We start from the raw sequence: 17,315 nt of genomic DNA on the forward strand, positions 1-17,315 counted from the left end.
GCTCACATATACCGTCATTCCCTTGCATCCAACAGCTCACTAGCGCCAGATTTCCCTCTAGGTGGCCTCTCCTTAGTTTTTCCTTCCTCCATGACGCCGGGCGCCATGATGGCGATGGCAATGGCTGTGTTCCAATTCTGGACAGCATCGTAGACAGTCTACGCTGACAGCTTAGAAGACAGCATCGAGGTCATGTTGTCCGACAAATGGAACGCGTCTAGAAGACGTCTACGCGACGTGACGCCACCTCGCGTCGAGAAGAGAAAGCTAAGAAAAACAAACGTAAATGTTCTTTCTTTAGCCTCTTTCGTGTTCAAACCTATGAAAAAATTAACGTAGCTTACATTGAGCGCCTGGAAACGCGCCTACTGGTGCACAGACGACCATACCGGCGAGATCCGAGCTACGTGAGCATTGCGCTGAGCCGCCATCTTGTTTGGACAGCAAAGTAGCCTGCATCGTTTTTGTCTTTCTCGAAGCTGTCTATTTTGCCGGCTACGTGAGAATTGGAATGGCACTTAAGATGGCCGCTGTCCACATAGATGTCTATTTGAAAGCGTATCCCCGGAGTCGGGGCTCTCCCGGTTTGGCGCGAAACCGGATCTGACGTTACCATAGGGAGGTACTCCCTGCCCCTAGACAGGTACTGTTGTAGCTAGGGAAAGATCCGACGATTCCTCGGCCTTGTCCCCAGCCTTTACTTGCCTATGTTCTACTCGGTACCCTCACCCCCTCACCGCAGTCGCCGGCTTTGTTTGAGTTATGCCTTCTTTACGCGGTGTGTTGATAGGTGACAGCCAGGTTAAATTCATGTGCAGGAGTCGCCTTCACTTGAAAACATCCGTCGAGACCTGCACATTTAGTTTTGGTGGTTTTGACGCTGTGCGAATGGCTGAGGCCGTCTCTGCGATGCACTTTCAGCGCGTAGACTGTTGTTTTGTACGTTGGTGGTAACGACGTTTGCGGTGCCAACGCGGACCCTCAAGATATATGCGACAATATAGGGGTACGTATTCTGAAATTGTGAGATGCTTGGCATCAGTCACTGAAGGTTGTATTTTCTTTACATTTTAGAAGTTAGTTCTGCAACTGCAGCACGATGTGGCCCCCGTGGTGTATACGTCTTCAAAGTGCTGCCACGTTGCTCCAGCTCTGAAGACGCCGATGCGGAGCGCCAGGTCAAGAAAACGCGCTTGCTGAACCGCAAGCTGACGGCTACGCTGAAACGCCTGCCGTGTGTTCGAATCTTGAACGCCGAGGTAAGTTTACGCTGACATACTGGTGCGCGCCGCTGAGGGAAATGCCGTACCGTCGTGGTCGGCACGCAGCTTTTTTTAAGAACTTTTTAGCCGCGCTAGTTGCTCATTGCTTGCGGTAAAGTGATGCGGTAGAGGTCTTGCGGGTTAAAATACTGACATGCCGACCACGACGATATAGCATATCCGTATTGCTGCACTGCCAACAGACCCGATTAAAGCGGTATGTAGATGCGTACCGTCCGCACCGCATTCTAACGAATTTTAAAACTTAGTTGTAAGTGCTCCTAGCAATTTTCTCCCGTGTATATGCGTTCATCTGAAATACCTGACTGTTGTTATTGACAAGGCGTTCACACGATGTTGAGATACAGGGAAAATACCGAAATGAAGGTGACAATGCACGTTAAGCACGTGCACACCTTTTACGTGCACACCTTTTAGTGATCTTGCATGTGGCCATTATACACAGTGGAAAACAAGGCCTTGAAATTTAATGCCCTTTCTTTAAGACGGTGACATACATGGACAGTGAGGATGCTTTTCAGTATTTAGATTTAGCGGAGTGAGGCAACGTGGTGCCATTTTTAGTAGAGGCATTTGAGAATACATGGCTTGCATGTGCCGTCACATGAGCTGGCTCGTATGTTAGAGACAATTTTGATAAACCATTCCAATGTCCGTGGAATGGTTCATCAACAATGGCAGTGGTAGTGACACAAGCGTCCTAGCCTTTCTCACCGAAGGCCACTAATAGAGTAAGACAGTGTTTTCAAGGCATGGGAAAAGAAATGTTTGACTGAAACATCAGTATGTGGCGATACCAAATTCAGAAAACCGCCAGTGTCCGCATCTTCTCAGTGACAACCAACTCACTATGACGTTGTTAGGTAACTTTTGTTACCCTTGAATAAATGAAAGCCCACAAGTCACTGCTATCTCGATCTGTTTCAGTGGACGAATGAAAACCTGTTGACGAAATGGGTTCATGTATGTGAGGTACCTTTTGAAAAGGCAACAATTAAAATTAACGTTTCAGAACCACTATGGGCCCCTTGTTCACAATAAAGAATGCGAAGAGGGTGATTATTTATGGCCTAGGTGCCAGTGGGTGCTGGTGTATATCCTGGGTAGGTCAACACATGTACAGCTAAAGTAAGTTGCACACATACCACATTTGAGATCAGATGTATAAAGATTTTCTTCATTGCGATTAGAGCAGTGGTGTCCAAATTAATCGCTTGGTTAGTAATGAATAATTATCCACCAGTGTTTGAGCACGTCTTGCCTTTCTCAAGGCACTTTTTATGGTGTTTTGTTGTTTGTTTGAACTTTTCGTTCCACTAATGTAGGATGTGTCACAGTTCACGCATTTTGTGGGTAACCTCCTGGAAACTATTTGTCTAAGGAGCACTTTGATTCTTTGGGAGGACAAACGGGAACAGCAAAAGTATGTGGGCATCCCATGGTGCAGGGAATAAGCGAGTCACTTGCAAGATTTTTTTACACTAATTGTGTGAGAATTTCCCAGATGCCAAAAAACTAGGTAACATGACAGCTCACACATGTTAAAGACCTCTTGGAGCAATAAAAGTTTCCAGGGGTAATCTACAAAATTCCACGCATGAACTTTTATACGACTTATATCAGTGAGACTAGAAACCTCAAACGAAGTTCGTCAACAAACAGTGCAGCAGTGTACAATAGACAAAGAAGGGAACGGTTGTCTTTGTTCCCTTCTTTGTCTGTTGTCCACTCCTACCCTTTTTGTTGAAGATGGATTAGCAATTAGCCCAATCTCAAAGCTTGCCTCAGACGAAGGATTCAACACCAATAGTCACACTCGTTCGGAGCTTTGGCAATTTTAGAGCCCTGTAAAAGCCTTTTATTCATCAATAGAGAGCCATTGGGTGTTTCCCAATATGCCTTACAAGTTTGCCATTGAAAGTTCTGTCTACGTTAATGCAACAGCTTAAACATAATAATTCTAAGTTAGAAACACAGACAACTAACTGGCTAGAATGTGCTATCATATCCTAATGGAAATGGAAGGACCGTAAATTATAGTGATAGAATCTAGCACACTTTTTGCAGTTTCAACAGGATTTGCATTTTTAAAATGTGTTTCAATGTTGCAAAAACCGTTTTGTTGTGCAGCCTGGTGGACAGGCCTTCATACTGTGCAAAGGAGCGATTCGGATTGCTGTACAGCCTTCTGTTCTTTACATGCACCATAATTCGTGCTTGATATTACAATCTATATTATTGGGCATCCCCACTTTATTCTATGCTTTTTATAAGGCAAAAGGAGTGATTGCTGAGAGGCGGCTTTGCCATCACTGTGACTAAGGGAACTGGCAACCTGTGTCAAGCCGTGGTGCTTATGCGCAGTGCGTATACATGCTGAGTGCACAAACACGAACCACAGCAACAGGGGCTTTATAAGCACAATGTTGCTTTCTTATAGATAAGGCCTTGCTCGTTTGCTGGTGTATTATTGCTAAACTACCACTGTTTACAATGTGTTGTGTGTATGACTGAATTGGTGCGTAAAATTGTGATAAAAATTTCGAGCCATTCCATTTTGTGAAGGCAGGTTACCAGTGAAGCTGTCTAGCACATAACACACAAATATGAACAAATGTATGAACTCGTTTCTTGTTATGATTGGTGGTAAATGTGATGAAAGGTACACACACACACATTTGTTGTCTTGATCGGTGGCTCATTATTTTTTGGTCATGGTGATGACGATGGCCTTATTGTTGCTATGATGCGCAATGATCAGCTTGGTTACAACCTTGCACATGTTCTTAGCCAGAGTCTCATCTATGCCTGTCTGGTGGTGAGGTTTGTACAAATTGTGTCGCACAGGAAGCCAAAGCATTCTAACACAAATTGCATAACTACGGTGGTTTGTTTTTGTGTTTTATATTTTTTCAAATTAGAGGGTAAAAATTGGGTGCTATTTTTCAAGCTGGTAATTTGAGAGAAATCACATTTTTCGTGGAACCATCATTGACCTGCATGTTTTTGGGGGGGGTTTAGTTTAGAAATGCTACATGAAATACATTTACACAAATTGATAAGTCAAAAGGACAGTAAAGAGCCTTGATAACATCTAGGAAAAGACACATTTAATTCACAAAAAGCTGATCACCGATTTTTTACGCGTCCTTGTTAACGTACATTGCCATTTGCATGTGCAGCATGTTGGTCTTCATTCGAGAGCTGTCTCACCTTTGGATGTACCGAGGCATCCACTTCCACCTTGAGCACCGCACCGTGCAGCCAACGCTCCGCGGAGCGTCTCTCGCGGGCGGCTGGGGCACGCAAGCGCAGTGACAACTGTAGGTGGTGCCTTCGCCGCGTCGTCTGCTAAAGCGCAGCGGCTCCGCCCAATCGCGCTTGCTCTTCGATGAAGGTAACTTAAATCTCATGGAAATCGAGAAGCGCAGCGACTGCGCCTCGTACCGCACTGCTTTTTCTCCTACTGTTTTCTTTTTCTGCATGCGATCTTAAAAGTAATAAACCTTGGCCTGTGCATGAGTGAGATCGCCAAGCCGGGCTGGCACTCCCGCAACTAAGCTACTCAGATGCTTTGTGCCGTACAGTTCGAATATTCCCGCTACTCACACGGTTGTTTTCATCAGCTGAAAGTTTGGCGACACAAAGTCGACAATAAAAAAAATATAAGTTTGCGCTGTGAATTGAAGGCTCACGGAAAACTTTCTGCTTCGTGCTAAAGTTTTGAGCCAAGAAATATATAAAGCGATACACGGTGCTTTGGGTCACCTAGCAATAAAAAGGGAGTCAAGCTTTATTCAGCGCCTGCTTACAGAAGTAATCATTTGTCAGCGGCGCTTCTTTGGTGAACTGATTGCGTGATATGAGTTCAGCTGAAAACTCTATTAGAATGCTTCTTCATTTTTCTGCATGAATGGTACGAATAAGCATGGTTGCACATGAGTAGCAAATTAGGGCGCCGTATTGGAGAGTTAAATTCGCTAGCGCATGAAGGCAGCAGTGCTGATAACGCCTGAATGTAATGTAACTTCTCTGAAATTGGCAAATTGCTCACATCCTTTTGTTTTCAGGCGAGTAACAATCCAAACTTTCGCACATTTAAAGCTGTTATGTCAGACCTTACCATGCATTTATCGCCAATTTTGCGGTGCCTAGCTTTGAAGCTGATCAAAAACATTTGCGTGAGCAGCGGGAACATTCTGGCTACTGGGCTCAAAGGAGCTGAGTTGCTTAGTTGTAGGAGTTCAAGCGCGGCTGTGAAAGTTCACTCATGCACGGACCGAGGTTTATTGGTTGTGGGATCGCATCCAGAAATGAAAGAAAACACTAGCAGCAAAAGCTAGACGGAACAAGGTGCAGTCGCTTCGCTTCTTCTGAACCGTGCCGGATGCTGGATTTGCATGCGCATAGCAAGAGCGAAGTTAGCTTCACCGCAAAGCAAGTACAATTCGGCAGAGCTGCCGCGCTTTAGCAGACGACGCGGCGAAGGCTCCGCCTAGAGCTGTCACTGCGCATACGCGCTAGTTACCCAAGCAACCAAGAGAGGCGCTCCGCGGAGTGCTGGCCGCACGGTGCGGTGTTCAAGGTGGAAGTGGACGACTCTGTACCTCAGCTGAAAGAACCCTCTCAACATCACAGCTTTCATTAGCTATAGTCGGGTACAACTTTAGAAGGCAGCGGCATTTTCCCCTCAAAGGCGGATGCATGCGAGCCTCCACCAGTAGGCGCGCACTTCAGGTGACGTCATGAGCCGGACGGCCGGTGACCCCGCCGACGGAGAACATGCCTAACTTGCCTAGCGGGACTATTTCTTTAGTCGCGGAGGCAATTGGCTGCTGCGCTTCGGTCATCTGGGCGGGGCCTCTCCTGTCTTCTAAAGTTGTACCCCACTATAGGCACAGCAATGTCATTGCAGCATTTGCTGGCCTCGGGTAGTGAGCAGCAGAGTCATGCCAATATTCAGTGAGTTCAGCAGCTGGTTAGTGTGGATTGCTTCCAGCAAGTACTGGTTGCACTTGTGAAGTGAATTCATGTTTTTAGTCTCTAAAATGAAGGTAGGTCAGTTGTTATGAAATGACTGTCTCAGCAGACAAGAGTCTCTTGCAATGGATTCAATACTGCTTGCAATTTCCATAACGTTAGGTGGTTTTCACCCTTGTTTGAGACGTTCCGTTTAACAGTGCAGTACCATTCTGTGGAGAGTTTTGTGCAAAACTCCACGCAGCATCTTTTCACTAATGTGGTGCTGCTGTTGGGTTACGTAGACAAAGCAGGTTTTACCAGTCATTGTTGAAAGCTCGCCGACCATCTGCGGATGATGGAGGATTTTAGCAAGTTTTGAAGGCGTCCGGACAGTTGCTTGCATCTGTGTGCGAGAGCAGACAATGCAGCACTGCACGTGTCACAACTTTGTGGGTGCACTTGTTCTAGCTTCCTACACAGTGATGTCGGTGTCCAACTTGTTGCCCAGAAACCGAAACCGAAAGTCGTTCATACAAATAAGGCGATGTGAAATAGTTTCGAGAGAATACATGAATTTGGGAGTGTGTCTCATGCTTCCTAGATCAATAAGAAATGTTTGCAACAAAGAATGCACAAGCCACAAATTTGATGGCACCACCCCTTTAAGTGGTTGTGTGTGAACTTGACGTCAATTTGGACACTTTGGTGGCTTTGTAACTCCTATCTAACAAAAATAATGCAACATGTTTTTAGAGATTAAGTTAGAGCACGTGCTTGGCTTTAATTCTGGGGAGTTTAAAGAAAATTGAAGATGGCCTTTTTTTTAAACTGAATTTCGAAGTATTTTATTTTTAGAGACGTTTCTTACCATATGCATTTATGCTTTGCGTCTGACACCATCCTCTGCAATCATACTTAGCACAATGATTAACCTAATGCGTGGCAAATCTCTGGAAAATTTGGGAAATTTCGAGTATTATAGACGCGGAGTGAAAAAATCTGAAATTAGAGCATTATTGAGCAATGGGTGCCGTATTTGCAACTTCTTTTGCATAAGTTATGGGCAACAGAACTGCAACATAACATTTTATAAATGCACGTTACTACAGTAAGCCAGGAAAAATTGACTCGCAGCTGCAATAATTTCTTTGTAGGATCTCGTCAAAATCGTATTTTCGGGAAATTCGCGGAAAGCAGTTCTGCTGAGTGAAGACTTCCGTCTAAATCTTTTTGACTTAGGCAATTTTTTTTTTTCGCAAAACTAACATTGGTTTCGTGGCCCTAGGGACTCATACAGCAAAATATTTTTTTTTTTTCAGCGAAATTAAAGGGGTCCACAGACATGCACCGATGTTATCTGAATACACTCTATCTGCTACAAAGTAGTAATCTTCATGTTTGCTCATGGAATCTTTATGAAATCTGAAAAATGTGGAACTAGCTGTACATTTGGTAATTTGCCCTACCTGCACGCTGTGGCACATAGGCTATGCATAGGCGCCCCACTGATGCTTTTTTTAGTGTGAGCAATGGGGCCATAGTGGTCCCGAAGCATCAATTTTATGTACTTTTAAAAAATTTGGGGCGCGTTCTAATATGTTAATCTGGTACCTTCCCCATCTGACAAGTTTTTATCAGACTTTTGACTATGTAGTGAAGTGTACATCACAGGCTTACTGTGTCAAAATTCTTCTATTATCCGCACCAGGCTCTCTCCTCTAACACTGTTGTCTTTCACATATGAACATTGGATGCTTGCACGTGTTCTCCATGTATGGCAGGCTGAAATATTCATATTTATTTTCGTTGGCTGCTGCTTCCTTGCGTTAGTGTCAAAGCAGTTGGGGCATTATGCAAATGTGCAGGCAACCATTAATTGAATCTGAAATGCATGTGCCGTATTTACTCGAGTCTAAGCTGATGTTTTTTTATAAAAAACAATGTGCGAAAGTGGGGGGTTGGCTTAGATTCAAGTACCATGATTAAGTCTTTTTTTTTTTTTCCTGGCCTTGCGAATTTCGAGTGTCGGCCTACAATCGAGAGCGGCCTAGATTCGAGTAAGTACGGTACATATTCTAGTACTGTCACTATAGCTTCAGTGGTGGTTGGTCAGCTTTCAGTAGTGATTCATCGTAATGGTGGATGCAGGGTGTCGGAACGAAATGTTTTTCGTTTCGGTTTTAGTTTCGTTCCACCGAAAAAAGTTCCGTTTCTGTTCCGGAACTAAAAAAAATAATGTTTTGTAGCGGTTCTTATTTTTATGCAAAAATTTGAAGGTAAAGTAACGATAAAAACATAGGATTTGTGGTAAACTTGCGCTCCTCTTAAGAACGTGGGACGGGTAAAACACGTTCTTCCCGCATTCTTCAGAGGAGCGCAAGTAACTGTAAGACGAATTGCTGCAGACTAGCGCGAGCTATGTGGGGTGTCGTGGCTGTGGCTGGCCCAGAAACCTGTCAGGGTGGAGACCAAGACAAACGAGCAACCATCTTTACTCCGCCGAGTCTCGGCCACAACTATGAGCTGCGAGCGTGCCATCGTTCGTTTTCTTCTTCTACGGACGACGCGCTTGCAGCCGCCGCTTTTATACTTGTCTATATGCTTCTATACACTTATAGGAAGGAAGAACCAGAGGTCAGCAACAGGAAAGAGCAGGCAACCACAAACGGTGGCAGCAAGGCGGCTGCCACGACGACTGCTAACCCGAAAATGGATGCGGAGCCCCCAGTTGCCACGGACAACACCGGGACCTTGGTTACGTGGTGGACGAACCGTGCCGACGTGTGGTCGTGCATGCCACGTGCTGTCCGCTGTGGCCAAGGATAGCGGCTACTGCGCCCTCCTCCCCAGTTTCCCCGGAGGGGAGGGGGCAGTATAGAAGCGGTGGCTGCGAGCGTGCTGGCCGTAGAAGAAGAGAATGATGAGCGATGGTGCGCTCGCAGCTCGCACTCAGCAGCCACTGGCAGCGGGCAGTTGCGGCCGAGGCTCGGCAGAGTAAAGATGGTTGCTGGTCTGTCTTGGTCTCGTCCCTGAGGGGCTTCTGGGCCAGCCACACAAAACCCCAAAACTAGCACCCTTCCAAGTTACTGTATTTAAATTTCTCAAAAGTGAATTACGAATTTTCTGAACAGGTTCTATGTTTTGTGTCAAGGGAGTGAGCATTTTCTCAGAAGCAGCCCGTCATCGAGGGTGCAAGACCGCTGTTCTGATAAAACAAACTTCAGCACCGAGAATTCCCTCTCCACACTAGTGTGACTGGCACACGAAAGTCCACTTGCATTAATATAAACAGCTCTGGTTGCCACTCTTCTCATTTTTCATAAAATTTGAACATCTTTACTTTGGAATTCTTGCATGAGATAAGCGCTAACACTATACCCTGACATATGTATTATTGCTCACGTTGCATGACCTCGGTTGTTCCAGGTCACCAAGTTTTCCCGGGAACTGAAAACTGATAAAAAATATTTGGGTTTCACTCTGGAACGAAATAATAGATAACGTTTGTTATTTTCGTTCCGGCCAAAAATATCTTTGTTTTTGGTTTTAGTTCCGTTCCGACACACGGGGTAGATGGCTATGTAATTTCAAGCTGTGATATTGGTGCAAGCCACATATACAGGGGCAATGCAAACATTCAAAGGAGCGTGTATTGATTTCAAAAGTTCCGGCTGAGCCCCTTCTAGCAGTGAAAAATTTTCACATTGCAGCATACTAGCAACACGTTATGTTGCCAAATTTTTCCATTATCTTATGAAACTGTAGGCTGTGGTCCCATGTTGTTCACTTCCCTTTCTTTTTGTTTAGTGACTTCAGTTGATCTGCAAGTTCTTTCTTGTCTCAATGCATCACATTTCTCCTAATTGCACTAATTTTTTTTGTTCCTACAGCATCGGTTTCTCAATTCCTCGAAAGAGCCACGACGTGCGTTCTTAGCAATTGATGGGTACCATGTGCACAGAGGCCAAGGGATCGATCAGCTGGCCAAAATCATCGTCAGTTCTCTTGCCCGTGACTTCGGACCTGGAGTGAAGTCACATGCACACAGCGAGCTGGGTATCTGCTACAGGCTGCTGAAGTGCAGCCACTGCAACACAAAAGGCCACGAAGTCCTGCGAGTGCAGCAAATTCCTTCGCCTACCTTCCCAACATGAACCAAGACTGCTTTAGATCATCTTATGTGTAAAGCAGCACACAAAAACAAGACATGAAAGGAGGAATACAATTGAACAGGCCAACCACTGCACTTGCAATTAGCTTATTTTGAAGGGAAAAAAAGGAGGGGGTAATACACATGCACAAGTGCACGACATTCAAATTTTTTTTAAGCACCGTTATGAGCAAAAGTCATTGTTGCATGTGGTGCACTTGTGGGTATGTACTATATACATATTTTTTAAAAGAATAAACTAGTGGCAAGTGCAACAGTTGTCCTGTTGAATCATATTAATCCTCTTGTGTCTTTTTTTCTGTGCGCTGCTTTACATGTTCAGATGCTCTGTCACCAATTCACCCGACTTTCAACCTTACTGAAACTTGGCAAATGCTGCCTGCCATGAAACGGCCCTTTTCAGGGCCACCCATGTGTTGTCCGGCTGGTTGCGAATGCTCCCAACTGTTACCCAGATAGCCTCCTTGAAACTTGAGAGGAGTTGTGCGGCGCATGTTGACTCTGCTGGCTGTATATTACTTTTGTATAATTAAGATTGTGCCACAGGGTCTTTTCAATTGAAAGTAATACATATAGCATGACCTTGCATTAATTATCTTTCATAAATGCTAATCACTACTCGAACAAATCGAGAACGTTTCTGTATTGCAGCAAATAAATGTAGAAACTGCATATGTCATCACACCTTTATTGCCCAAAAAATTGCATTTATTGCACATTCATCAAGCAAGTGACCTATGCAGGACACTATCTCTGCAAGCTCAGATGTGCACGCGCAGGCCTTGCATTTATGGCTTTGCTATCTCGGCAGCCCTCTGTTCTATTGCTACCTGTGAACGTGCCAAGCAGATTGGTCTGAACGGCATCACAAGTAGCTAAACACATTTTAGAGCGCAATGAACTGGGCTAGTTGGTACTACTTCATTATGTCACAGTGCGAGGAAAGAAGCCAAGGCACACAGTGCTGTGTCCCAGCTTTTTCCTCGTTCTGAGAGCACTGGAACAATGAACATTTGAGAACATTCACTTGGAGCTCCTACCATCACATTTGGCTACATGCTCCAAGCCCAGCTCGTCCAGACATGATTCAAGGCATCACAGTTGTGTTCGCATACATCATCTGTGTAGAGAACAAGTTATTTTGAATTGAAAAATGGCCATCCACCTGTTTTGTACAAGGCTACCAGGAAATCCATACTGATTTCTCAGAAAGGAAGACAAAAAATTCGTACTGTTCCTCGGCTCAAGCCTGGAACCAACACCTTTCCAGGGCTGTTTCTCTACAAGTGAGATAGCCAGTAGGCTAGCAATGGGCAGTGTAAGGGCCAATTAGTTGAAAAGTCAAAGCACACAGAATGTGGCAAATGGGTCCTGTGGAAACGTGCAGCAGCTTTTAGCAGAAGATTCTGCGTTAATATCTATTTATGAAAATCGAACTTGAAAGAAAAAACATTACTTGCAGCTGGTTATAAGCTACTTATACCTACTGTGCTTTCCACAGAACTCATTTGTCATATTCAGTCTCCATGCGCTTCAAACTGAATTTGCCCTCGCACTTTGATTACTAGCATACTGGTTAGCTTAAATGGTAGAGCGACCACCCCGAAAAAAAGTCGTTCTCGAGTTCAAACTGTGGACCATGTCAAATTTTTCACCAACTAAAATGCTGTTCTTTATGAGAAATCCATATGAATTTTCTCGTAGCTTTGTGCAACAAATGGGAGTGGATGGCCATTTTTACATTCATAACCCTTTCTATGTTGTGCAAAACTCCGCTGTTATAAACGAGTCATTTTCTAGCAGCCAACAGCACATCATAGTGTTTGTAGATCTGGAGTGCTTCCCAAAACGGACCACTGAGCAAGCTTATGTTATGAGGCCCAGCAGCACATAGTGCTGGCATTGTTGACATAGTTCCTTGAAAGGCAGTGGGGGTTAACATAGGCGGAAGTTGAGGCATCTCCGTTGTAGTGCAGACAAAACGGGTGCGGATAGTTCGTTCATGCTACTGAGAGAAAGTAACGGAAGACATGGCAGCAACACACAATGCCCTTTATGAGTTTGCAAGGCAGGCCAACTGCACCAAGGCGGATGAACTTCAAACAAGAGAGCCACATGGTGTTTCTAAGTGTCAGGCTGTACGTCACGAAAATTTAGCTCAAGAAAGTGAGCCCATAGTGTGCACTATAGGTGACCGCATCTGTTTGTATATAACATGGCAAATAAGCTGATTGGTACAAACTGAGTGAGAAGAGTTTAGCAAGAGTTTCATGCCACGTATTGAATGTGCTTGAAAAAGTGCGTGAGCCAACATGTTATTAGGCTGCTATCGAACAATGTATCTATAGTCGGGTACAACTTTAGAAAAAAGGAGAGGCCCCGCCCATATGACCGAAGCGCGGCAGCCGATTGCCTCCGCGGCAAAGAAGTAGTCCCGCTGACGCGACTAGGCCGAGTTCGAAGCGCGGGCGGCCATCTTCTCCTTGAGCGGAGTCACCGGCCGTCCGGCTCGTGACGTCAGTCTAGAGCGCGCGCCCATTGGTGGAAGCGCGTGTGCTTCCGCCTTTGAGGTGCAAATGCCGCTTTTTTCTAAAGTTGTACCCGACTATAGTTTTTCTTTTCTAGTAAGACCTGCATATCCGAAAGTTGGCCTCCCAGACAAATATGTATTATGGGTGTCATACTGTCAATTTTGATCACGATGGGACCTGACTGGGTAGAATTTCTCTACTGTGATTATTTACTGTATGCAAGTTGCAGAAACGAGTCAATCACTGTTGAGAAATTTGACCCTGATTGGGCTTAATTGCAATCAGCAGTGCACCATGTGACAACGGTATCATCCGAGTTAGTTTCTAAGTATGGTCTACATCCAAGCCGTGGATGGATCAACCTGTAAACCTAAAGCGGCGGCACTTACGAATGCAGTTTCGCAAAGTCGTACTCTGTCTTGCTGCAGCTTTTAGCACACCATTCTTTCTATAACTGTTTGAGACGCTTTGTATACAACTGTCTACATCACATGTTTTTGCTAGTCGTGTTGACTAGTGGCTAAGAAAGAACAAGATACATTTAAGAGTGGATAAATTGAACCTCCTGTGTAATAGATCTGTTTTCAACTTCATTTTGCAGTGTACTGTTAAATATTCAATTAGCAGAAGGCACTACCATGTTTGATGTTCCGCTTTTTCCAAGTCACCTAAAAAGTATAATTTATCTTTGCTCGAAATGATCATAACCAAAAAAAGAAAAATTAGTACTGTATTTCTAGCCTGAGATTTCATTCTATTTTTGCAAAAAGCAGAACATGAATGACTTCAGGTTCAATGCAATTGCAGTTTAATCAAGATTAGTTACTATAAAGCACATACATGACAATATTTTTGTTGCAACGTCGAGTCCCTTGAGATAATGTGCAACTCTGACGAATTACAGGCAGTTCTTCATAGATCGCGTCTGAAAGGGTTTAATGTAGTCGAATAAAAGCTCGCACTTGAATCGAAAGTTCAACCCGACTTGCAGCTCAGTGGTAGCAAGTTCTACTGTGCGTTTAGTTCTGATTTTTTTCTTTTTTTTTTTTGCACGAAGTTATACAGAACACACCCTCAATTGGTGCGCTGCTGGCAGGCACTGATTAGTTACTGCATATGCTACCTTTAGGTAGCGTAGTCAGTAACTCTAGCACTGATAAGAAGAAATCAGCGTCTTTAGGTTTGAACTCTTCCAAAAACACGCCCTTTCGTGAAAACGAGCAAGTGTAGCGCAAGAATTTTCAAAGGCTTTACGTTGCGAGGGGTGTTGGACGTGAACAATTCTGTCTCATCAATAATGCAATGTCCTGATGCACTGACAGCGCAAAGGTCATCAAAAGCAAGCTATCGCTTCCATTATAGCACTAAAAGCGCCTTCAAAGCAAAGCTTTCAAATTGAAATCACGGTTTACATGTATGTACAAAAAAAAACAAAACAAGAGGGGGGGGGGGGCTGGGCAGTCATCGACGCCCATTAGCAAAGCAATATTTGTTCGCGGCAATACCTAGTACATCTGAATTTGCTGCACAGCTTTAGCTTATATTTTGTGTGGTACCCGCGCGTTCATGCACGTTCACGATCGTGTCCCGATCATCGGAAATGATTTTTCAGAGCTCGACTGGCTCGATACCACATCTAGCGCAAGTTAACGATCAAAGAGCTCGATACCTATCGAAAGCGCAGAGCATGACACTCATACAAAGCACAATGTTGAATTGGAAGTTGCATCGGAACGTGTATCTTACCAATGACCTCACCTGCTATGGCGGGCGAGCGGAGTCGAGTACGAATATCCACGGGTGAAAAAGGCACCACACCTTCACGTGTGAGAAGACATACCCTAAACTCGATAGCGAGCGTTAATGTTAACATTACCGCGTACAAGAAACTAGCGAAAGAACAATTTACATCGCGCAAACGCTGCAAATTGCAAATAAACAATCCGCCATTGCAGACGATGTCGATGTTGATCGAGCTCTCCTCTGTACTGTAATAAAGGATTCGCGCTGTAGCCAGAAAACGTGTGCAAATACCGCTGCAATAATAATAATAATAATAATAACAACAATAATAATCTAAGCATTCATAAAGAAAGAAACAGACCTAAATCGATTCTGACTCTGTCCTCGTGGCTTGAAATGAAACTGCATTGCATTATTGTAATGAATGTAGTGCAGAAACCGCATGCACAAGTATGCATTATCAACACAGGAAGACACAACCAGGTTAAGCTTTGACAATAAGGCTTTATTAAAATGCTGGTTTGGTTCCTCCATAGCTTTGGGAAATCAATGTCATTTAACACCTCTACAATCAGTAATACAATATCTGAAATGAGAAATGGGCAGGTCAGCACATTCACCAATCGAACACTTTGCATTCCAGTCAATTATTAATTACAGCAGCAGTTGTGTCAGATAGAGCAGATGAGACATATGAGTGACTTAAATTTTATATTTAGTGGAAACCTCGGTCCAGTGCCAACATCAACACATAGTACTTTTCATATTTGTTGAGGCATGTGGTCATCATTGGCAATAATAATAATAATTTCTGGGGTTTTACGTGCCAAAACCGCGAGGTAGGTAAAGGCACGCTGTAGTCGAGGGCTCCTGAAATTTTGCCCATCTGGTGTTCTATAGACCATCTGGTGTTCTTTAACGTGCACTGCCATCGTACGTACACGGGCTTCTACCATTTCGCCTCCATCGAAATGTGACCGCCGCGGCAGAGATCGATCCATGACTTTTGGCTCGGCACTGTTGTGGCTGCCTCCAGCTTTGCAATGCTTTGCACTATGTGCAATGCCCGACTCGTTTCAGTTACTGTTTCAGGTGGGCTCTCATAGTCGTTATTGTCACTGCTTGACAATGTGTTAGCAATGACCACACAGTGAATGTGCTTGCACACTTTGAAGTGTATCAGGTGCGCACACACTGCACATTCATTGCATCTCAAGGGACAGCAAGCAGCATCCCCGACTTTTGTCACTGTATAAGAGTGCCCTTTAGTAGACTGAGATGGCACAGTCCACGTGCCGTCTTCGTTTAATTTGGCACAACCTGCCATTTCAGTGCCAGATCTGTGGTACCTTTCAACTGCACTCAACTTCTTGCCCTTTGATCATCTGGATTGCCCTCTTCATCAAAAAATGATATGTCAAGTCCATGAGTGCAGAAATTAGTTTATCAACACGCTTATTCTTCTTTCCCTCCAGCATACTGTGCTTCATCGTCCTGTGCATGCTCTCAAGGTGCATGTTGGTGTTGATACCTGCCCTCGTCCTAAAGCAGTAGGCCCGCACTGCATAGTTGTCCTTGAAGTACTTCAGAAAATCCCTCAGTTTTTCTTCCTCAGTGTCAAGGAATGATTGAAGATACTTTTCAAATTCTTGCTGGTCAAGGAACTCTAAAAGGAGTCGCACGTTGTGGTACACGTCTGGCCTCAGTTGTTTTTCTACACACTCATGTATCTTCTTCTGCCAATTCCTATCCACATGCCAGGTGCAGAGAAGTTTCTGCTGAGGGACACCCATAACTGACGACCATGCCTTGTAAAATTGTGAGGCGTCATCAGACATAAATGTCTTAGCAGCCACTTTTTCGTTGATGGCACACTCAAGAGACCTGAAAAAGCTGCCAAGTTTTCCTCATTCATCCTGTTGCAGATGAAATAGGCTATAGGTATACCTTATCCCACTTCATCTAGCACTAGAAGAGTGGTCAGCTCAAACTGTTACCCTGTAGTTCCATGTGTTGAGTCAAGACACACAGTGCCCGTGCCCAATTCTTCTAACAGCTCTTTTTGTGGCTCTGTCATCAAAGCAAGGGCAAAATCTGTTGCACCAAAAGTACCAGTTGGGTCCACTGCACCTTGTGCCTTATACAGACAGACAAGTGTTTCACCTTTGTCTTACATTGCTTTCACCCACATATCTACACTGACAGCATCATTGGTGTGACACTGTTCAGGAGCAGCAATGTGAAACTGCCGTTTGATGTTATGCAGAGTTATGCGTTCTGCCAAATGTGCTGGCCTCAGCTTACATGCCCCCAACAGATGTTCTTATATTATTCAATATGGTTTTCATGGGCACACCACGCTCCAGGTCCTCTGCTACGTTGGTTAACCCCTTTGGCCTTTTCTTTGTCACTCATCCTCAAGTGCTGAATTTCTGCTTTATGGCCATAATGCTTTCTTTGGTACCTTACATTTATGGTGATATCTTCAAGTGCCGGGCTCTGAGTGTTCTCCTTCTTCGTCACAGTAATAAATGAAAGACATATCTTACCGGACTTGCAGGTACCCTGACTTTTTTCTCGACGATTACCATGACCTTCCTTTGGCCTAGCCACTCCTGATCTATT

General features: G+C 44.4%; 1 protein-coding gene across 1 annotated transcript; it reads left to right on the top strand.

Annotated features, from left to right (window-relative positions):
* The first annotated feature begins 553 nt into the window (after nucleotides 1-553).
* On the top strand, nucleotides 554-11,093 carry LOC125757069 (uncharacterized). The gene is made up of 3 exons (XM_049412179.1): nucleotides 554-1,006; nucleotides 1,075-1,259; nucleotides 10,136-11,093. Exons 1-3 carry the CDS (start codon nucleotides 991-993, stop codon nucleotides 10,397-10,399), a joined length of 465 nt encoding a protein of 154 aa, XP_049268136.1. The 5' UTR covers nucleotides 554-990; the 3' UTR covers nucleotides 10,400-11,093.
* Nucleotides 11,094-17,315: the final 6,222 nt, after the last annotated feature.

Source organism: Rhipicephalus sanguineus, chromosome 2 (assembly GCF_013339695.2).
Source record: "Rhipicephalus sanguineus isolate Rsan-2018 chromosome 2, BIME_Rsan_1.4, whole genome shotgun sequence".
Taxonomy (NCBI): domain Eukaryota; kingdom Metazoa; phylum Arthropoda; class Arachnida; order Ixodida; family Ixodidae; genus Rhipicephalus; species Rhipicephalus sanguineus.